This window comes from Apaloderma vittatum, unplaced genomic scaffold (assembly GCF_000703405.1).
Source record: "Apaloderma vittatum isolate BGI_N311 unplaced genomic scaffold, ASM70340v1 scaffold17012, whole genome shotgun sequence".
Classification (NCBI taxonomy): domain Eukaryota; kingdom Metazoa; phylum Chordata; class Aves; order Trogoniformes; family Trogonidae; genus Apaloderma; species Apaloderma vittatum.
This window is the reverse complement of record NW_009702072.1, coordinates 41,636-64,560: the sequence shown is the minus strand read 5'-3', so window position 1 is coordinate 64,560 and position 22,925 is coordinate 41,636. Positions and strand designations below refer to the sequence as shown.

The 22,925-nt window shown below is 42.0% G+C and overlaps 2 protein-coding genes across 2 annotated transcripts in view; one reads left to right on the top strand and one right to left on the bottom strand.

Moving 5' to 3' along the window:
- LOC104281417 (ethanolaminephosphotransferase 1-like) overlaps positions 1-2,162 on the top strand; it is a gene marked incomplete at its 5' end in the record, with an annotated part of 25,888 nt that extends 23,726 nt beyond the window's left edge. The window contains 2 exon segments of the mRNA XM_009879403.1: positions 824-1,006; positions 2,097-2,162. Of these exon segments, the coding sequence (XP_009877705.1) occupies positions 824-1,006; positions 2,097-2,162 (249 nt within the window).
- A 5,309-nt stretch (positions 2,163-7,471) lies between these two features.
- MAPRE2 (microtubule-associated protein, RP/EB family, member 2) overlaps positions 7,472-22,925 on the bottom strand; it is a 37,753-nt gene continuing 22,299 nt past the window's right edge. Inside the window, exons 4-6 of the mRNA XM_009879401.1 lie at positions 18,867-19,006; positions 14,277-14,435; positions 7,472-8,530 (exon numbers count right to left, since the gene is read on the bottom strand). Coding sequence (XP_009877703.1) covers positions 8,459-8,530; positions 14,277-14,435; positions 18,867-19,006 — 371 coding nt within the window. The 3' untranslated portion in view covers positions 7,472-8,458. The remainder of the gene's footprint in view (positions 8,531-14,276; positions 14,436-18,866; positions 19,007-22,925) is intronic.

Genomic DNA, 22,925 nt, shown 5'->3' with positions numbered 1-22,925 from the left:
AAGAATTTTTCCTAATATCCAATTTAAACCTCCCCTGGTGCAACTTGAAGCCATTTCCTCTTGTCCTATTGCTTGTTACTTGGGAGAGGAGACCAACACCCACCTCGCTACAACCTCCTTTCAGGTAGTTGTAGAGAGTGATAAGGTCTCTCCTTACCCTCCTTTTCTACAGGCTAAACAACCCCAGGTCCCATAGGTTCTCCTCACAGAATTCGTTCTCCAGACCCTTCAGCAGCTTTGTTGCCCTTCTTTGGACACACTCCAGCACTTCCATGTCTGTCTTGCAGTGAGAGACGCAAAACTGAACACAGGATTGGAGGTGCAGCCTCACCAGTGCTGAGTAGAGGGTGACAATCATAGAATCATAGAATCATAGAATGGCATGGGCTGGAAGGGACCTTAGAGATCATCTAGTCCAACCTCCCTGTTTTGGGCAGGGATGCCACCTCTCGACTAGACCTGGCAACACATGGGGAATCATTGCCCTGGTCCCACTGGCCACACCATTTCTGATACAGGCCAGCATGCCATTGGTCATCTTGGCCACCCGGGCACTCTGCTGGCTCCTATTGATATGTCACAGGACTGTCTGCAGAAAAGAAAGGTATATTTTAAATTACTTGTAAGTCCTTTAAGACTCGCGGACAGTGAGGCACAGAGGTGTATCTATAGTAGTCTTCTCACCAGAAACAAGCCCCATTTTGAACTCTGGTCTTATTTTACCCTTGTCAAAAGCAACCCGTGGAGAAAATGGATGTGCTTTTGCTTAGACCTCCCCTGGGCTGACCCAGTGCTTCTCACCTGATGCCTTTTGCTTCGACAGTGCAAGGTGATCATCTGCCAGATGAGCAGCACCCGGCCAGACCTTTTCCACTGGTTCCTCTTCCCACTGGCACTGGTTGTCTACGCATCCATCTCCGGGCTTCTGGGCTGGATGGAAGAAGCAGCGCTCGCCCTGTTCACCGTGCTGGTCACAGCAGCCCACGTGCACTACGGCGTCTGCGTGGTGAGGAGACACCTGCAAAGCAGCTACGGGAGAGATGCACTGGGGTGGGAGGACAATGGGGTCTGGGAACAGTTCCTACACTCTCTAGCTGGAGCCTGAGTGTTCGCTTATGGGGTTTTTTTTCAGTATAAATAATTTTAAAAAAAGGTCAGTTTACTGCAGGCAGTGCCTTTCCACACATGCAGCAACTTCAGTGACTAGTATCAGCTTTAACCATATCACAATGGGAATATTTATGGAGTGGTTATATGTAGCAGTTGATCCACATGGCATGAATGCTCCCACCCCTTCTTTCCTGAGGTTACTTGACTGAAAAATAATAGAAAGGTAAAATATAAAGTGACATGAATAGAATTCATAACATTAACTTTGCTTTGAATTTGCAAGCAAAATAGCTGTCCCAGTTTCTAATCTTTTCTTGGCCCTCTGTTAGCATCTCTCAAGCTGGAGATGTGGTTTTCCAGTTCAGTCAGTCTCACCATTTTTGTATCTGCTAGATACCTGATTTGTCATTTATTGTCATCTGAATTATGCTTAAATTAACTTTTCCTCAAAATCAATGCCCTCTTTTCTAAAGAGTATTGTTAAATAATCCTTAGGGAAGTATCTTAATGGGGGCTTGCTTTTAGACAAAACTCTTTGCATGGCAAAGATCTCATTTCACAGGGAGTTGGTCAGCATTCTTTAAGGTACACCACTGGGATGTAAGGATTTTTCTTCAAAAGAAGCCTTTTGTCAGCAGACATTGACATCACAGTAGATTTTACTGCAGCACTGATGCAGGCCAGTTGGTGGAGGTCAGAGTGGAAATATCTGGTCAAAATTCATTATTGATCAAGGGGGCCAGGCTCCATCACAATTTATGTCATCTCTGAATCTGGTCTGTAGAGATTTAACACCCCATCAGTGTGCTGCAAGAGGAATGTAAAGCCCAAAGCTCTCTTGCTCACATACTTAGAGATCCCCATGTACTTCTATGTCTCCAAGCATATAAGGACTGTGTTTGGGCCCTTCCCGTCTGGGAGAAGAGAGAGGGTGACTTGTGAAGCACGTACAAAACCAGTTGCTAATTTCTGTGATTTCTCCTTAGGGGAAGCAGTTGAGTGAGCACTTGAACATTTACATCTTTTCCCTGAAGAAACGTGTCCAGGAGTGAACACCTGCACTATAATCAGACTGTAGCACTTAATGTGGAGATTCGCAACTCTTCTGATGTGAAAAATAGTTGGAATTAATCTGATTAAAATAACCAAAGAATAGAATAGTCCAGATATCCAAACCACTGCGACAATGAGCTATGCAGAAGATGCTTCATCTCAGAGGAAGATTCTCGTCCAGCTGAGAAGTGTTTACCAAGTTGTTTTGCTGCTAAGATTTATTCCCTTCACTGATGCCGTGTTACTACTCTCTCTGAAGCTCAATCTTCCTCCTCCTTGCCACTGTGTCCAAAAACCTGGATAAACCCATGCTGGGTTACATGAGATCCTTGATGGTTTATAACTAGCACTGGTTTTGCCCAGCCTTGTCACCAGTGGGACCTCAACAATGAAACCCCTCCCTGTTTGTCATTCCCCCTCAGACGTCTGTGCCTGCTTCTTTTTCCATATTTATTTTTCTCACAGTGCATTTCTTCCATACAACCTTCTGAAGGGCTTAGATTCAGTGTTTTCCTCACCTCAGATGAATGTATGAAGAGAGAATGAGCTCAGAAAGCTATGGGCACAGTAAAGTGGTTTTGAAATACACAATTTCTTTTTTCCCTGTCTGACCTATATCTGTCAGAAATGTGGCCTCCATATAGCAGCAACTGGTCTTTATACTTATTTTCTGGGCAGTAACAAGCACATTGTTGATATTTCTGTAGCAAGCAATATACCCTATAAAGGTAACCAGCTGAGAATAAATTTGGCCAACAAACCTTTGAAGATTCTCATATTTCACTACAAAACCGGTTAGTCAAACCTCATGAGTGCAAAATGCTAAGCAAGTCATTATTTGCCTGTGTGCTTGAAACAAATTTAGATAACAAAAAAAAAGAGACAATAAAAGCTTTTTTTTAAACATTACATGTTTGCATGCAGATGTAAACTGCTCACTTAAGCTATAATATATGTAAGCTTTCTGCATGCCTTGGAGGAAGGAGTAGGAATTCCAGTTTCATCTCTTTTCATACACTGCCCTAGCCAGAGGGAATTTGTGGCCTTGAAGCACTAATGAAATGATCTGTCCACTTTTCCCAAGGTAAGCATTAGATTACGTTTCTTGCACAAGGGACTGGCATGTTTATTAACTAGTTACCTATCGCGTTTGGCAGAAGCAGAGCAGAAATGTAGTTGAGCTGCTGAGCCTTCAGTTCACCTGTTTTTCAGCTCTTAGACTATTTCTCTGGCTTCATCACTGGCCTGATAATTGTTTTCCCTAGTGAACAGACCCTTAGATCAGTAGCTTCTATTAGTATTTCCAGCTGAACACCCAGTAGACATTACTTCGTGAACAGCCGCAATTTAAATCTGTACTGCCTGTTACAATAGTTGACCTACCATGACATCAGTGGGCTGATTTTTTTTTTGTGGGGGAGTTGGTTCCACTCCGCAAATGGACATCATCCTATAATCACAGTTCAAGCAGCTTAAGGCTCGAGTTAGGCAGAGGACACAGGTTATCCCGTTCATGCGGGTTTGGAGATTCTGCTGCAGCCCAGGGCAGGGAGGCGAGGCTCAAGTGCCCTCCAGAACTGCTGTGGCCCGGCTCTAGAGGTACAGCTGGAGCACTGAGAAGCATCTTCCAGCCTTTCTCCCGACTGGTGGGGTGGCTGTGCTCCTGTCCTGCATGATGCCCAGGGCACACAGGGGCTCCAAAGAGGTCCTCCTTAACAGCCCAAGGGCTCTCTTCAAGAGTAAGGCTGACAGCTGTTTAATGAGGGTTGTTAAAAAAAGGTAGTTCTGCCTGTGTTTGAAGAAGAACAGCGAGTTTGATGTAGACAGGCACCCAGCAGTCTCACTGTTTCAAGTTAGATACTACTTCCAAGACCAGATACACTGCCACCAAAGTCTCACCTAGTTCAACAGTTTATATTTAAGTTGTCCATCAAAAGTATCTGGAGGAATTCCTGATGAAAAAAGAATTAGAATACAATAAACAAATACATTAATACAACCTCTGGATTGAATGTGGTTGTACTGGAGGAACTCTGTGGACAGGCTTCCCTTTCCCCTCTGTCTTGCACTTATTTACAAGTTGGAAATAAGGGTCACAGAAGTGGCACAATTTGATGCACTGTAATGGATTATTCTGAAATACTTCATTAAATGAAATCATAAAACTTGAACTGCTGCAACCTGCCTGCACTTGTACCTTTCTAAAGAGAAATACAGGATCACTTTCAAAGGAAATTAAGCTCTGGCCAGACATGGCAAACTACTTTCTTTTTCCTTTTTAAGGCAACTTGTCACTACAACCTCTATAAAGACAACTATAAAAACAAATTGTGTATTGCACACTGTATATATCTAATAGTTATCTTAGATGGTGACTGGTTCAATGAACAGGACTAAAAATGTGTTGTTCATAGAGCGTTTATTTTGCAGTCAGGTAACAGTATGCAGATGACTCAACAGCCTAACAAAAATTGGTCACAACGGCAGAAAGTTTGCAACTATCTGAACTAGAAAATATATAACTTTTTTATGCTGATGAGCATCTGCACTAGCCCAAGGACATGCTTCCGCCTTACTCTTATGAAAAGCAACTAAACTAGCACTGCTTGCCCAGGTTTGAGCATGTGGGCTTGAAATGGACTCCTCTTGGCCCCTGCTTCATTCTTCCCACTGCACCAGAAACCTTCCCAAAGTGGGGCTGGGGAGTGGCTCATCCTCAGCCCCAGGGATACCCAGAGGGCAGCAGGGGGGCCCAGCTTACCTCTCGGTGGTGGCACACAACCAAGTAGCTTCAACCTGGCAAAAAGAGGTCCTGACCCAAGGCTCAAAGCCCTGGAGATTCAGCGGCAGCTAGTGCCACAACATTGCTCATGCTGCAAAAGATCAGAGCCGTGAGAATTAAAACGAAGCTTCCCCCTTCCAAAAAACCCAATAGTTTAACCTAAAATGCAGTTGGCTTTTAGGTACTGCACTAAAGATTCATCAGTAAATTGCAAGAGAAGCCCACTGGAAGCTTCAGTGCCCATGCTGTAGTACTCTCTTCACCTCCTGGCTGCTGTGAATTTTGCTATTGCTGTCTCAAAACAGATGTAACACGAGATCTAGTACTCTGAAATTGGAAAGCCTTCACCGTAAAGAATGTTCTGTTCTGTTCCCATGCACATGCATGCATGCATTTTCCTTTTTGATTTGTAGAAGAGGATACAGCTGCTGAGCTCTGGGGAAACAGATATTACCTACGCACATGGAGTAAGTGAACTTTTTATTTTTTAAAGCAATTGCGTTTTTCTTCCTGCTCCCATGTGCAGTCACTAATGAAACAAAAATATGTATTTAAACCAGAAAAGTATTCTTTTAGAATGTTTTGAATAGTCTCTAGAGCTAGACAGATTTTAACATATATTTTTTTATTAAATATGTAAAAAGATAAACGCAAGTCAAGTTATTCACATATTCAGACAAAAATCTACTCTACCATGCGACAATTGGTGGATAATGTAAAATGACTGATACATCTGAATAAGACTTTTTTTTATCTATTATGCTGTTACTTATCTATTTATAATTAACAATACATATGTTTACATTCCTTTCAGTTTACATTTAATATATAACCAAAGCTTTATGGTGTGCTATTTAGTAAAGGTAATTACAAATGCATATTAAAACCATAACGGAAGAATGGGTTACTCACAGGGGGTGGGGGGAGAAGGACAACTCTTTCACCTTTCAGAGCATCGCTCTCCCCTCAGCACAGCCAAATTTCTAGTGCCCACGAGGTACTTTACTGCCCTGGCTCCCTACATCAGTCAGTCCCCCCACTTGGTACAAACAGTGAGAGGGCTACGGCCCTCAGACCAGAAAGAGGATATAAGGAAATTTCAGGAAATGAAGTTCAGCTTTTTAATCTTACTTTGTTCTTATATGTGCTTCAAGGAGAGAAAAGGAGAGAGGCACAACAGCCTGGCTACGAACCCTCCAGGGAGCTCAGCAACCCAACTATTTGCACCTTCAGAAAAACATTTTTTCTTGACATGCTCTCCATGCATCTGCTCAGGTATTATTAGCAGAAGGATGAACTGCAGTAAGCAAGCACTGGTGCTGATGAAGTTAAGTTTATAGCCTGGATCCCAAAACTCCATGCCCCAAGAGAAATCCCATACAGGTTAAAGGACATTCTGGAGACTGGAAAAAATTAGTAACTGCTCTTCAGTTCAACAGTATTATGAAGAACTACCGTTTATTACAATGACAATTGTAATAGGTACATATGTTCTAATAAACACAAATACAACAAAAATGACAATCCCCCCATTTGTGGTGATTCTTGGAAATACTTATTTTCGGAATATACACAGTTTTATAAACCAGACCTTATCTGTAACCAATTGAAACGGGAAAGCGCTGTCCTACAGGTTGCAGTAATTTCACTTCATCCCTGGGTAGGACCCGAGGTCAATGCTGGAGGCCGGGCTGGGTAACCTTCAGCCCGCAGGGTCCAGAAACTCTTCTGCCGAGCAGGGGGAGCGATCAAGGAACCGCAAATACCTCTCTAGCACTTAAAAGTTTTTTAAATATTGTCGGTGGTGAAACACAACAGCAGGGTTCTCACATTTAACTAGGAGCCACTTAGCTGCGAAAGATTGAGTAGGAACAGAAAACCCCATGTGCATGTGTGTGTGCCAGAGGGCTGATTAATTGAAAACCTTTCTATGGAAGCGTAAGCTGGGAACTTTTGCATTAGAAGCCTATGAAGGTCTAAGACGATTTAGCTGTTCAATAGGCTTTGGCGTTTTTCAGTGACTGCTGACTGGGATGGGGCTTCCAGGTACCTGCTAAATCAGCAAAACCATCCAGAATTAAAAAAGAGGGAGACTAAGAATACCAAGCATTAAATATTCAGAGAGACTACAATGCACAGTTTTATGACAAAAATAAGGAATGCTTTATACACTTCAAGATACCCCTGTTTATAACATACCATCATTCAGAACAGGGCGATGGGACCACATGGGATGGGAAGGGAACGCTCTCACCACAGATATCCCTGGGGCAGATGTAGTTCTGCGCCAAGCTGGCCTCACCAGAGAAGGGTCAGCCAAGCACAGAACCAGCTCTGTGCCTCTCGGCCAGTGGGTCCCCCTCTCTGATGTGTGCTCTGTCTCCAAAAGGACTCCCCACTGCCTCCTCGTGCTTTGGAAATGGCTTTGGAAGTCCACCACCCACTTAAAGGGAGTTGGAGGGGTCAGGGCTAGTGCTGTCACTGGTTTTTTTTCCCTGTGCCTTGCACTAGTGAGGAAAATATCTATCTTCCATACTTTTATGGTTGGGGCAGCAGAGTGGGGAAGGATAGTGAAAAGAAATGCTGACCTACTTCGTCCTCTTCTGAGGGGCAGGAAGCCAAGTGTGACAGCAGAGATCTCGTCCTGCAGCTATGCTTGTGTCCAAGGAGATTTCTCTCCTCCATCAGTGCTGAGCTCTGCGGAGGCAGAGCTGCAGCTGGAGGCTGGGACTGGATTTCCTCAGGAAGGAAGAAAAGCTGGGAAATGTCTCTTGACTAGTCAGGAAACTGGCAGGGTTTTCAAAATCTTAAGTGGATGTCTGTTCTTCCAGCAATAAGCCAAAAAACCATGCCATGCAGCTTTCTAACAAGCTTTCTAACACAGGGGTTTAAATGTCTCCTAGTGAAACAGATGCTCTGCCTTCCATTTTGCGAAGGCAGGAAAGGAATAAAACGGAAGCAACATGAGCATTTTCCTCCACAACACACCTCATTTGTATGGCTTGAGTATGACTTCCACTGTATCCCTTTATTCCAATTGTACAACCAAATTTATGCCCCAAGGCAGATGTACTAGAAAATGCGAAAGCACCACAAAGTGAGAGACACAGCTAGTGGTACGGTACTTCCTGCCACACAAAATGCCAATATAAATATGTTAGAACAAGTTACAAGTGTATCTCACTTAAGACAAAAAAAGAAAAAAAATAAATATATATATTTTTTTAAAGAGCAGAACAAATCTCAAGCAGCCAAGTGGTGAAGTTGCAGTGATGTACAGTAGGTGATGTAGCCCTACAACCTCTTGGGAAGATACACTGAAAGAAGACGTCTGCAAATGCATCTTGGCAAAGTATGGGTACAGAATGCAGTGGTTGGCTGGCACTCACTATGGTACATAAATGTTAATGGCAGACTGGGAGTGAACTGATTTCAAGTTTGAGGCCGCACATGTTCCATTCTCCAGAAGAAAGTTCTCACACAAAACGAAAATTGTCAGAGACGCTGGGTGAGTCAGTACTCCTCCTGCTGCTGGGGCTGTTCATGGACTTGCTCTTCACCTTCATGCTCCTCTGTGTGGCTCTCCTGCAGGGAGAAAAAGACCCCAAAACATTCTTCAGCAAAAAGCATTTCTCATATAATCTTACCCCACAGTGCTTGCCATAGTCTACAGCTTCTGATTTTCACGCACCTAAGTACAAAGCAAGCTGTTACTCAAGAAAAGCAGGACCCTGTAATATTACAATAAAATGTATTTACTGTACTTTTAATTATGCAGTACAGATACTTCCCCAGATAATGTGTCAGTTTTCAGCATCGCTGACTGTTAACTGTTCTGCTAAGTGAACATTCTAAATAGCTAAGCAGTGAGATGCTGTATCTTAGTATCCTAACGTCCTCTCATTTTCAGTTTGCCCAAGGATTCTGAACCTGTCTGCTGTAGTTTTCATACAATCCTCGCTCCACGCTTACATTGCTAAACGGACAAGACGCTTTTGCTATCACCTGCTTTAAAAATTAAACTTGGCCTCCTTTATGGGTTCAGACATACTGCTTTCCCAAAACAATATTCCCATTCTAAACAGCTCAAAGGTTATCAAAACAGTGATTTGTAGTGCTATCTAGAAAATGTAACCAAAGACTTGCAAATATGTTTTCTTTGAGGGGAAAAAAAAAAAAGAATCCAGTGTTCACTAATTAATAGAGGTACTACTAAAAGCACTAATCACTAATAAACACTTCCCGTTTGCAAACAATCATTATGCACAGTGTTTTCCAGAGCTGTCTCGCTGAATATACATTCTTATTGGGAGAAGAATCCCTGACCGAAGGGAAGGCTAGATCCTCGCTGCAGGTGACACCGGTTTCAAACAATTCCCAATTTTGAGACAAGAGACCTGGTATCTTGAGTTGGCCTGGATGTATCAGAGCTCAAGAATGCTGGCTGGCATTACTTCTGTATTCGCATTAAGCGCAGCTGGATTTACAGCTTTCCTCTCAAGTCGCTTCTTCCAGCTTTCTGGAGCACAGTTCACCGAAAAGATCCCCCACATCTACTCTCTGCCCTGCATTAGCAGCGCTCCGCTGCAGGCAGCTCTGAAGGAAAAGACTTTTCCAAGGCACTGAGCTGCCATTCAAAATGCAGCACCCCTGATGCGGTACCTCTGCAGAACTCGCCTGGCTCCCAGCAATTTTTGCTTGAACAGCAGGCTTTAACAAAGAGATACCATTAAGTTTTCAAACTTGAGGTAAAAAAAATTAAAAGGAGGCCATAATCTGAGTTTTCCTAGAATAGTTCAGGGCAGCTTATGCAATAAGAAAATTCCCTTCTGGCAATAAAATATTCATACTTCTAAGGGCAAGAACAGGAGAAAAAGGTTCCTAACATTTGCTGATACAATGGAAATATTCAGCTGTTTACCAGATACAGAAACAAATTCCAATTGAAAGCAAGCTTTCTAACACTCAGGTGCTATTTTCAGCTAGAAGCCACACATGGCAGTCGGGGCAACTGCAGTTCAGCATGTCAGGGCCCCTTGGTGGGGGAACAATGCCCTGAGTACATACAGAGGGTACATCATGTCAAAACTGCTTTTTTGCATAGTATCTAAAAATCACAACTTCTGTGGTGGGTTGCAAGACTTGCAGAGGATCTTCACAGAGAGAAGCTGACAGCTGTGAGAACGTGACCCTGTCCTACAGGGTGAGAAAACTGAAGCTTGTTTCATCCCGGTGAGCTGTGTTCTCTTAACCTCATCCATCCTGACCCCCCTTATGTGTCAGCATGACCTGCTCTGGAATGCACCTGTTCCACAGGCTCTGCATATGTAGAGTTTATGATAGACCCATTAGAAAGCCCACTCATGCAGGCTTTGTAGGTCACGTACACATTATCTTTTCACGCGTGTAATAGCAAAAGCCTCTAACCACAACGAATGGCTTGGGAACCTACCCTGCAGCTCTGAAGAAGAGAAGTAGCTCCTCTCTTGCCAGGCTTTACCTTTGATGGAAATGGCAAATCTCTACGTAACTGCCTCAGAAGCTGTTCTGAGGCTTGGACACGTGCTTCTCAGTATGTACAGCTTGTATAAATACATGAAATGGGCAAGACACGAGTCACTAAGCCAAATTACCTTGGGACTGTGGAATCTCCTTGAATAGCATCCCCTAATATGGAAATTCATGGAAGATCTATTTATTTCTGGCCTGGATCACATGACCATGGTCATCTCCGTCTCCCACAGCAAGAGGTGCTCTCTTTAGGCCCTTTGATCCACCCACCTCAAACTATTCAGGTGTGCCTGTGGACTGAAGACCTAGACTTTATGCAAACCAGCTGCTGAGGGGCTGGGTGCCTTTTCCAAAAGCAGCAGCAGATGTCGGAGCCGCTAAAGCTGAAAGATCCAAAACCAATCACAGTTCAACAAATTGCTTTTGGAAACTTGAGCTGAGCAACTGATAGATCAAACGACAGCAATTCACTCAACTTCTGCAGGAACAGACAGCAATTCACTCAACTTCTGCAGGAACAGAACCAGAACAGCCTATGTAGGATAGCAAAAGCTTTCCTGCCTTTTTTTTTTTTTCTTTATGCCAAGACCTGCATAGATCCAGGTTTCCTAACTATAGACACAGAGCCTCTTCTGGTTCATCAGCTTGAAGCTCTCCTACTGTAAGACCATTTGACCAAATGCTTCATGAACTATGCAAGGTCCCAATGCTGCCTACAGCAGCTGTAGCACAAATGGTAGGAGCCACATTTCATCACCCAAATGTATCTTTTTAAAACACCATTATCTGTCAACTTTGATATTTTTGATGAGGAAGTAGGCTTACAAATGAGCAATTTGTAACTAAAAAATCACAAGGGATTACAGACTGACCAGGCAAATGTTAAATGATACCAGCAGATACAACATCCCTCTTGCCTAAGCAAGACGGTGTGAGATAGTGATGAGGTTCACAAAAGAGCACCTCTAAAGACAAGAAACCCAAATGGATTAATATTTGTACTGAAAGACTCAAAACCGCACCAAAATCAGGACCAAAACATAAAACCAAAAAAAAATCTTGAAAATTTAGTCCTTATTGAATTAAAATGGAAGCTTATGCAGTGATATGGTTGAGACTACACTGTGACTTAGAATTCTGAAAAAATAACTGCACCTCCCCATTCAATCACATGAACCTGATAAAAATCTTTCCAATATAGTCCTACAATCATCAAATTTCTGGAGAATGTTTTTTATTGGGACTAAACTCTCTACTTGCATTCTGAGTTGTTCTACACACAATTCACTTGACAGCCTACAATTGCTTATGGGGGACCTATAAGCTACTGGGAGATGTGACCACTTAAAGCGCTGTCCATATTTTTTTTTTGTATTTTTTTCTTTTAGAAGGATTTAAGCTTAACAGAAAATTAAGTATAAAGGAAGATTTGTCCTTTCTGAGCAAGAACAGTTGGTACGGAAAATAGGACTTGATCTCTGTGCCATGTCAAATACAGCAGATGCCTGTCAAATTACAGCTAGGAACGAAGAGTTCAAGATTGCTATCAAGCAGTTCTTTGAAGTATGAACTGAAAACAACTTCAAGTTAGTTGCAATATTCAAAGCACAAGGCTTGGGTCAGGGATCACTTGTGCAGAACGTGAGAGCTACATTCCTGTGCATCCCTTTCCTGAAGAAAAGCCTCATGGCCACAGTAACATTTATAAATGTCATAAATCCTGAAAATTAATGAAATTTTTTTTCCCCACTTTGCCTCTGTATAACCGAGACACACACTGAAACAGAGATTAAAAAAAAAACACAACCAAAAAAGATGGATTTATAATCAACTCATTAGTGAGAAGCTAGGAATTCTCGAGTTGCCTGTGGTTTGGGAACTGGGGATATTTCCTATCTGGGGATTGGGAAAGCCAAACTGCTGTTAGCAAGGGATTAACCTGTAAAATGCTGTGAGATACTGAATTTAACTTGGGACAAATTTATTACAGAGAAAGAAAAAGCAGAACTGAAGGGCAAAGCAGGGCAACAAGATGGCAAAGTCCAAAACCAAAAAGTAGTCAGGATCTGCATCAGCAAGGGAATCAAGAGTCTTTGGTTTAGTTCTAATGCATCTGGGTCTTTCCTCAGTAAATGATAGTCCATCTGCTAAGCTGGGGAGGAAGAGCAGCCCAGAAGATGAGGAGATGAAGTCTCCCACTAAAAGGTACCAAGAAATTGCATGGGGAATGGTCTCTGTATTCTTCTCTGGGGAAACAGTGCTCTTCTGCTGAGGTGACATACCCAGCCTCCAACTGCAAGCACGTTTTTGATAAAGGCGAGGTCGTAGCTAATGAACCGGCACAGATGATGCTTTCAACAGAGAAAGGCTCGGCAGCAGGAAGCAGATAAACCACTGGGACATGGACTGAAGTAGAACATTTTGCAACGTGCTCTGCCACTAAGGAAAACTGCAGGAAGAGAAGCAACAAATGCATTCTTTGGCGCGGAATCATTTGCTGTTTAAGCCAACAGACAGACAGATGTGGTAGGGGTATGAGGAGAAGAGGGATTTTTCTGGCTTCGCTTTATAAATAAATCACTGCTCTTGAATCCAGAAGACATTTTCTCTGACCACTACATATATGTAACTCTTAGCCTGTTATCATGTGCTTGGCAAATTTGTCTTATTGTTTATTCCTGTGAAAAATAATGGTTTCCTCCTCCTTTTCCTCTCTAGCACTCCCCCCTACACTGCTGAACAAATCCTCTTTCCCCTGTCACTTCTCATCTGAGCAGTGGCCCCTGTCAGTGGCAAGTTCATGTCGCTCTTGCACCTAACTTTCATCGATGCTCTACTAGTCTTTTTTAGAAAACCATGTGAGGTAGTAGTACTTTCAGCACTACTTTGATATAAAACTTTTTAAGTCAGGTGACTGCTGCTGCAATGGCTTTCTGGGAAGCAATATAGGACAGCCAACGGTACCACAGTGCTGCCGAGAGATTAAGCTGATGCTTATACACTCTGGAGCCAAAGCCATCGTTCGGTGGAGACTGAAGGGTCAATCATCAGTACAGCGCGTACAGGGATTTAGTGAACATGAATGGGAGTAGTTCAGCTAAATCCCCACTGAATCATTATCCTTGAATGTATCTGAGGAATTTAACCAGCACCCTTTGCAGCTTCTTGCTTTGTTATGTGTCTACAGCACTAAGCCTAAGATGCAATGAGATTCTTGCTTAATCTCACAGACAGTAAGTTTCTGAAATTTTGGTAATAGAAGATTACCAGGTTTGTACAGGGAAGAATTTTGCCTACAGCAACAGGATAAGAAAAAATGCTGAAGACCATTATCTCTGCAGATTTAACTGTGTATTTGGCAACCTGCATCATACACACTACAACACTGCCACATGGGCTAGATAAGGTTCACAGCTGCAAACACTGAACAGCACCTCTGTCAATCTCTGTGATTTTCAACATGTTAAAGAACACAAGTAAAAGACTTTATGCAGAAAAGCAGGTAAAAAAACCCCACAAAACTAAGGCTCAAAGCTATACGAAATCAATGTAAAATAGTGACAGGCACCCTCCTCTTCCAGATCAACTTCAGTAAACCTAGAATACACCAAAGCAGTGATGAGCAACCAATTCCTTTGCAAAGCTGAAAAGTCTGTTGTTTGCAAATGCAAACTTCTTTTTTTTGGGGGAAGAGGCATGGAAATCCTAGCTGCTACAATTCTGCTGACCTAAATACAGGATATGACCCAATTCTGTGCAATATTTTTTTTATGAAATTAAGCTGTTTTTTCTAAATAAAAGACATTAAGCTTGAACTTACGTGTTCGTCTGAAGCATAAAGGACTTCCATTAGCCGATTGACAAGGTCATTATTCTCTCCCCCGTGTTCTTGGCAGAGAAGTTCAATCTCCCTTAATTTGCCAAAGTAGAAATCCCTTTCCTTCTCCACGCCTTCAAGTGCAAGTTTTAATGAATGTACCTGCATATAAACCAAGATGTGATGCATCAGTTGAGGTGCACTAAAGACAAAACAACTCAGTCTAAAATTATGCATCCTAAACAATCTTAAATATATATCCAATTTTAAAGCTTAAAATAAAGTCTATTTTTTTCGGAAGTGCTAGATTGAACCTTACATAACAGTAAATCAAGCACCCCCATTGTGCCTCCTGGATACATCTCAACCTTGATCCTTAAATGTCAATTTTATCAGTGATCTCTTATACTGAAACCCAAAGCAGCAGTTCAGGAATCAGGAGACAAGCCTTAAGTAGCCTTAACAAAGCTGCCAGAAGTGTCTTGTAATGGTACTTAGTAAAACTTTCAGCTCAGTACTTGCATTATTTTGCCTGTGTAGTCGTTTGAAACGTACAGGATCTCCTTGCCTAAAAATATGTAGAACTAGCAGAAACAGTCACACGGGGAAACAGTCCAGTTAGGAAATTAAAAGGTCCTCCAGCTGCAAGTGTAAGCTGCACTGTGTTGTTTTTTTCACCTCTCCTTTCCTGCCTCCACACTCACCATACTGCTAGAGACCTGTGTTTTGGTACTCTGATGCTGTGACCAGCTGCACCACGGCATTTCTGCTCTGATGGATGTGCTCCTTTTATCCATAAATCCTCTCAAATGCCAAGTATCTTTCTCTTTGCAGCCTTGTTCACATGAGTCCTCAAGCTACACTGTCAGTCTCAATTTCACCACTAGGACTGCTGCAAATCATTTCTGAGCAACATAGCTGTTAATGATTAGGCTCCCTATAAAAATCACGACAGATGTTGCAACATATTTTTATACAGACATATACGTATATGTACACATACATAGATATTTAAAAAAGAACAATTCTACGGGAGCATAACAGATAAACTACTGTCCAACAGGGTATACACGATCAGCATAATGTGTAAATAGCTCTCAAGTTCAGAAGACAGCAGTGCAACAATCAACAAACAATCACAGATGAAGCTCTCGACAGTAAACACAATGACCCCAATCACATCCATATTACAGCCAAATCAGCATCCACATTTTAATGCCTGCAATTATACAAACAATTTTCTAAATAAAACATGCTAAATAAATTAAATCACAGACTCCATTTCAGTGAACTGATCCCATTTAATAGAAAGTCCTGTGTTGCTGGTCCTACTGCAAGCTAATTTATGTCCTTCACTGGTAAAAATACCAGCAGAGTTCAAACAATGCTTTGACAGCCTACTAAATCCTATCAGTTCCTTTTTCGATTAACTGCTGAACTAGCGATGCCTTTATCTGACCCTTGGTTGCACTCTCAGAGGTGTCAGACAGCAGAACTGACCTCTTACCAGGGCAGGATCTCAGACCATCTCATTCACGTACTAACCCATTTCTGACCAGCTGCCTGAGCATGACACCCAAGTTTTCCCTTGACAGTTTGAATCTATGATGGATACAATAACCTTAAAATTAATTATTTATTCATGAAAGCAGGAATAGTAAAATAGAACAAGAGTTTACGATATTTTGGTCTATGGAGGAAGCATATTCCTTGAGAGCGACACCTGAATCCAGAGAGAACAAGAACATAATTACTTCCAGATCTCTTACTCTCTGCTTGCTAGAGATTGGGAAAACAATGAACTTTCTGACTGGCAGCTAATAGCTCAGACCATCTCCCCTTCTGACCTTAACTGTGAAGGCATGCTCCTGTTTTCATTCGATCACATTCACTCCATTTTAAGTGAGTCACTGAAGCATGTATATATGCATATAGTTAATTAACTACAGTATACAGTAAATGTTGTTATAACCAAACCAGACACACTTTTCTTCAGTTACATATCAGCTACCTGTCTGTGACACATTAATTCATTTTTCTTTAGATACTTAGCACAGCCACATCCTACTTTCTCCTTCTATGAACATGCCAAAAAGCTGACCCTGTATGAGGAACAGTGTACACTAAGTCCCATGCTCTACTTCTTGGCCAAAAGTACCCCTCTGGAATCCCGGCAACGGGGGCAAAGGCAGTAGTTCTTACTAAATGGTCTTTTTTCTGATGGCCCATACTGGTAGTACGAATACTTACAGGACTGCAGAACCAGACTGGAGATTAAGCACATACTGCAGACATGGAGCCAAAACAGTGCTGTTTTCAGAAACTATGTGTATACTAGCATACAGTTAATGGCTCTTGGGAGCGTTCTCCACAGGTAATGGTCCCTGGTCTGTGCTGACTCCTCAGCTGCGCTCAAAGTTTTTCAGACTGCATTAGTTGGCACAGACCAAAAACACAGCAGGGACCACTTTAGTATTTTAATGTTACGGGTAATCAAGTTCTAGTGCACAGTGACACTCCTTGGAAGCGCTCAATTTACTAGCACAGACGAAGCCAATAGCTAGGACCATTTTAAGAGAAACTTTAAGATTGCTGGGAGCCGTTAAACTAGAAAACATTATGGACAGCTTACCGTTATTGCAAATAGCTCATTAAGCTACCCTATGGTAAAATAGAGTGTAGGGACACCCCCACTACTTAAAATTTTCCACTATAAATTGCATAGAACTTCAGATATTTCAATCTCCCTTAGCTGCCATCCATGAAAGGACTGAAAAAAAGGCTGTTACATCCATACAAGAATTAGATATCCACAGATACTATTCAGCATTTCTTATTCATAAGCAAGACAGTAACTGGGTGAAAGTGGTCGCTGCCCTCATCCCCATGGTTGCTAGAGAGTGGTAGAACACAGGCAGTTTGGCTATTCCAGCATGTTCAGACTGGGGGTCAGAAAAATCTGTCTCAGAGCTGCTTGCAGCAGAGCTTTTTTGGTTTGTATTATACGCCCACAGTGCACAAGTAACCATTAGCGGGGAACGAGGCTGCCAGCGTTAAAAAAAAAAAAAAAAGCGTTCTAAACCATTCTAGCTATTAGAGGTCTCTTAAAAACCAGCTACTATTAAAACACCAACTTTCCACATATTCAGAATTTCTTCTCCTTTTTGGTGATGGGCAAAATCATCATTTTTCCCCCAGGGTTATTTGTATATAAAGCTTGAGGTTTTCACACATCGAACTTGCTAGGAATACATTAGCAGTGGATGTGATACTGACTGTCTATTTTAGTAAAGATCAAATATTTTTATGCTGCTCAGATCCCAACTAACTCTTCCTCCTGAAGCAAACACATTTTGACTTCTGAGTACAAGTGTCATGGTTTAAGTTGCATGAAGCCAACACTTGAACTCCACTCTTACACTGATTAAAACAAAAAAAGATTCCATGAAAAAGATACACTTCCATTCCTTGTGCAATATTTAAAAACTCTTTTGTTATAGCAACGATCAAGAGTCCATTTGGAAGGCTGGTGGACCCTGTTGTGCTCTCTGCTGCTCAGGACTATACCTTGACTCCGTACAACACTATGTTTGGGTTGTGGCTCTCCTTCCACCACCTTTAAGTGTATAACAGCAACCAAAAATTTGCAAACCGTGCACTAACAAACCAAAATCTTTATGGTTCAGGTCAATGGAAGTCTGAAACTGAAATGCCCTTAATTATGGAAAATTATACTTGATCCAGAATAACAATTTCTTCCTGAATGCAGCTGCCAGGCAGCTCAGACTCTAAAATATGAGGATCTTCCTTTCCATTCTCCCTCATCCAGGACAAATACAGGGATCAGGCCTCATTTATACTTGTGGCATTTACACCATTCTGACAGTACAGTACTGAGCCACATGCAGTTACTTATTCACATCCAGTGCAGACTCCCTTGCCTGTCCAGCAATGACCACGCAGTGTAAAGCTCCATAGCGTAAATGAAAATTAAGCCCTTACATTCCTAACATTAAAGAAATTCTGAAGCTTGATAAATTGCATTGCAAAACCCTGTTTGACTGAGTATTCTCACAAAGGTAGATGGCACTTTTAAACTAAAAAAGTGTGTTATCTTCTTAATGCCTTCCTTCCAGAAGGCAGAACGCAATGAGCTGGTCTTGACTCAGCAGCAAATCTCTAACACCTTGGTACCGCAGGCTTGTTTTCTCCACAACAACACATCAAAATGATTTATTTTAGAATTATTTATTTAAAATCTGTAATACAAAAGCAAAGACACTACTGGGATTTTTCCTATCCAACTGAAATAAAAGATACATTTGAATATCTACCAAAATTATCCATCTTCAGCAAAACTTACCCATCATTCCTAAGATCATCTTTCAAAAACACTGGCAGACACCAGTCATCTCTGTCAGATGTTGTTTTTAACAATATATCACTGTTATTTTTTTCTTCCCAGCTGAGCTATTTCAATCTTTTTTCCCGCCTCATAATTCTGCAGAGCATCATTCAACAGAAGGCAATATTAAATTTCATGCCTGCCTGTGACAATGAATGCATCTGATTTTATGCCTAAAGCAAATTTACCTGTTCACTGAGCTGTATGACTTGAGTTTCCAAATCTTTATCTGATTTGGATGCTGAGCTGCTCGGTGCAGCTTTTTTTGCTGAAGATGGGCGAGAAGGGGTTGATCCTGGTTTAGAAGCTGGACTGGATTTAGCAGCACCTGAAAAACACAATAAATAAATAATAGCCAAGACTTATCTCCACAATAAATACGTTCCTATTAACCCGATACTGAAACAAAAGCCTTTGTTTTACAGACACCCATTCTCTCTCTTACTTCGAGGTGACAGTGGAGGAAGTTCCAGTGCTGCTATACCTTGGGAAAGGAAAAACCACACTTCATAGCAGTTTGATATGCTGTTGAGAGTGAAGTAACTCTGGAACTAAAATAGGTAAACATCAGACTAAGGATATAAAGCCCCCTTAGCTCTCAGCAGCTTTCAGCCTTAAAAAATATGCCATTAACAGACCATTCCCCCAAGCCCAATATTTAGTGTACAAATCTATCTTCATTTTCTCTGAAGAAAGACAGACTTGAAATAAACTCAGCTAAACTAAACTACCTCTGTACTTTCCTCATTTTCAAATGTAAACCATCCCTAAGACACGGGCATTGAAATTCAGACAGAGCACGCAGAAAATTAAATCCATCGGTGAACTCAGTTGCCATAGTGACTAAAAGATGAATTTTCATCTGCTTAGGTATTGCTATTTGTTTTTAATTACTTGCACTACAAATCTGACAGGGTACAGAGCAACATCTTTACCAGTGAAAACCACAAGTAACCAGGCATACAGATACTCTTTTTCATCAGGCCTGTGGCACAGAAATGTCCAAGCAGAGGGACATTTGTGTGGAAGGTTTTGCAGTGCCTTCGTGCCTCACAGGCAGCTCCTCACACCTTGTTCTGCCTCTCCATCTCTCCCGTCCTTACCTGCCCAGCCCTGGTACAGGAGTGCCCAGCTCACAAGTGTCCACTTTGCCTGGGCTCCCACAAAAATCGCTTGGGTTAAAAAGACAGAGCAGAATCTCAGTCCTCTCTCTGACCTATTTTACTTGATTTATTAAGATGGCATGTGAAACAGAAGTCCCGATTTGCAGCACCCACACTCATCTCTGCTTTCTACACAGAGCAAAACATGGTTGTCTGGACATGCTGATGGGCTTCTTGGGCATCTTCCTCCATCAAATGCTGCATAGGGTGAGGCCATGTAGGGGAGAGGGAGAAAGCCGGAATCCAGCAAGCACCCAGCTGAGCTCTGAGCTTGCAGTGACCACTTCTGGAGGGATCTGCCACAGCTTTCTCAGCAGGCACCTTCCCAGTCCACACCTTGCCAGCTGCCCCTCCCACAAGGTTATTTGATCTCTGGCACACTACAAATTGTTCTAAGTTATCATTTCCACAAAGGATCCCCAGTGTCAGGCAACGCTTCAACAAAGCAACTCGCTGTTAAACCAATGTTTTACAAAGGTGTTACTAGGATGAAACAACAAGGAGGCAGGAGGAGGAGGAAGACGACTTGTGAGGCTGCCCATATGACCAAACCCTGGAGCTCACACAGTCTCACTAACCTAGAACTGCATATAGATGTGCCTTGAAGGAGCTGAAAAGCAATGAGAAAGGAGAGCAGCAATGGGGTTTTTAATCAAGCTGGCTTAGGCTTCTCTGATTTAGTCACGGGCCCCTCTCTGTAACAAACATCCCCTCTTGCCTCTAAGGATAACTCTTGTTAATTGGGTCACCTAATGCCAACAGAATATGAACAAACAACTTGATAAATCATCAGCTGACTTGTGTAATCATTTCTGTGCAAGACCTCCACCCTTTTCTTTCTCCTTAAATGAGACAGATAAGGATTTTTTTTTTTTAATTGGTGACTCTAGTCCAATAACTTCCATGCCTAAATTCTTATAATTACATACACAAACTCACCTCTAGCAGATCTCAGATACAGTATGCAGACTTGATAAAGTTGGGAAAATTCAGTGCTGTACACATGCCTGAAACTAAACTTCTTTTTCACATCATACTTAGATCAGCAAAGAATAAATCACTTGTGGCAAAACATTAAAAATGTAAAGATCTTTTGCTGGTATTTCTTTCTTCAGGCAATTTCATAAACTTTAGCACTCTGCCTTCATTACATATTTTTCCATGTTCAGTCCACATTTTGACTAACTAGAATTCAGCTGGTTTAGAGGAGGATTGTTAAGGTGCTCTTAAAGCCAGAAAAATAACTTTCATTTGCATCAGCAGATAAACAGAAGAAAAATTGTGTCAAAATATGCAAAACACATGAGATAATCGCTTTGACTATAGCATTCTAGTTGGGCTTGAAGTTATTTAATGAATACTTCTATCACATGCAACTACAAAAGCTACCCATACAACATTTAAAATAATACAAACATATATTAAACCAAGGTATTAATGTTTATTCATTATCGTATTTTACTCCTGCAAAAAGCAGGTTAGGATACTGACTGAAAATCAGAGGCTATAAAAGAAGGTATGGACCTCCAGATGTGAAACCATGACAGGTGAATGCAGCTCCCACCTCTACCAACCACCCTTCTTCTACCTGGAGGGAGGACTGGACTCTCCCTAGGCAGCAAGTAGCTGCACACAAGCACGGGACAAGCTGCTCAGCTTTTCCAGGGCAGCATCCTCATCTTATTAGCTCTTCATCATTTCTTTCTTCGGAGTCATGGTACAAGACCTAGGCAAGACACATTGTGCAGCCACAGCATATTGCTCCCTTTCATGCTCAGTAGCCCTGTGGAGTGAGCTGGTTCTTTGTAGATTGGGGTTACTGATCACAGAAAGCCAAATCATTAAGTACACACCTCTTTTTAACCTGCAGAGAGAGTTAAGGACAGAGCAGGCACAAACATTTAATCCTCAGGTATTCTCTCTAATTTGCAGCCGAGGTGCCTTCCCAGGGCAGCCATCACCGCTGTCTTGGGGACAGAGAGGGCTGGGTAGCAAGAATACACCACGCATTATACTCTGCCCTCCTTTGAAAACAAGAAAGCCTTTTGAATTTCTACAGCAAAGTGCTATTATACTTTATAAAATCCAGACAAATGAAAAGAAATCGACTTTTGCTCCACTGCTCAGGATCAGCTCTTAAATGAACATGGTATTCCAATTTCGGTAACACAGATAAAAACCAGCTAAATAACCTGAGTATTTAAGATGGTATCGGCGACAGCTGGATAGAACTTAATTGCAACAGAGAATGCCTAGGGATTTCTAATTTAAGATTTCCTGGAGGGGGGAAAAAAAAAAAAAAGAAAAGAAAAGCTTTACTCCACATTTATTCTGAAACATCAGTTTTAGAATAAGCTCAAGAGTTAAGCCATTCTAACAGATGTTTAATTTCATAAAAGGAATCAAGATGGTGGTTGGCAGAGTAGTGCAAAGTACTCAAAACAGCCAGATATCCAATGGAGACAAAAGACCTTGGTAGACTTAATGTCTTTGCTGTTGAGCACTGCGATGGCTTTGCAGTCAATTAGTGCAATTGTGGAATAACTCCTAATGCATTGCTCAGAGGGGCTACGCAATCCAAGCAGTTTAAATTCTGTTCAACAGCGTATCTTCTATGAAAATTTTTCTTATATATAAGCCATTTACATATTCTGCAAAAGCACAAAATTTTATACAAATGTTTCACATAAAAAAACCTGATAAGCACCTATTTTCAGTGACTGCTGAGAGAGCTGCATTGTAATCAGCACCATAAATGCCACCCATTATAACAATTCCTTTTCAAGCTTACTGCTGAGCCCTGCCCCTGGAGAGGAAGAGCCTCATGCCCCAAGACACCCTGGCAGCCAACAGTCTGGAAAGCAAGTGTGGCAGAAAAGGACGTGAGGGTCCTGGTAGACACCAAATTGAGCACCCTCGCAGCAAGTAAGGCCAACAGCCTCCCAGGCTGCATGGGGAAGAACATCGCCAGCAGGCTGAGGGAGGTGATTCTCCCCCTCTGCTCAGCACTGATGGGGTCCATCTGCAGTGCTGGGTACAGTTTGGGGCTCCCAAGTACAAGAAAGACATGGACATATGGGAAAG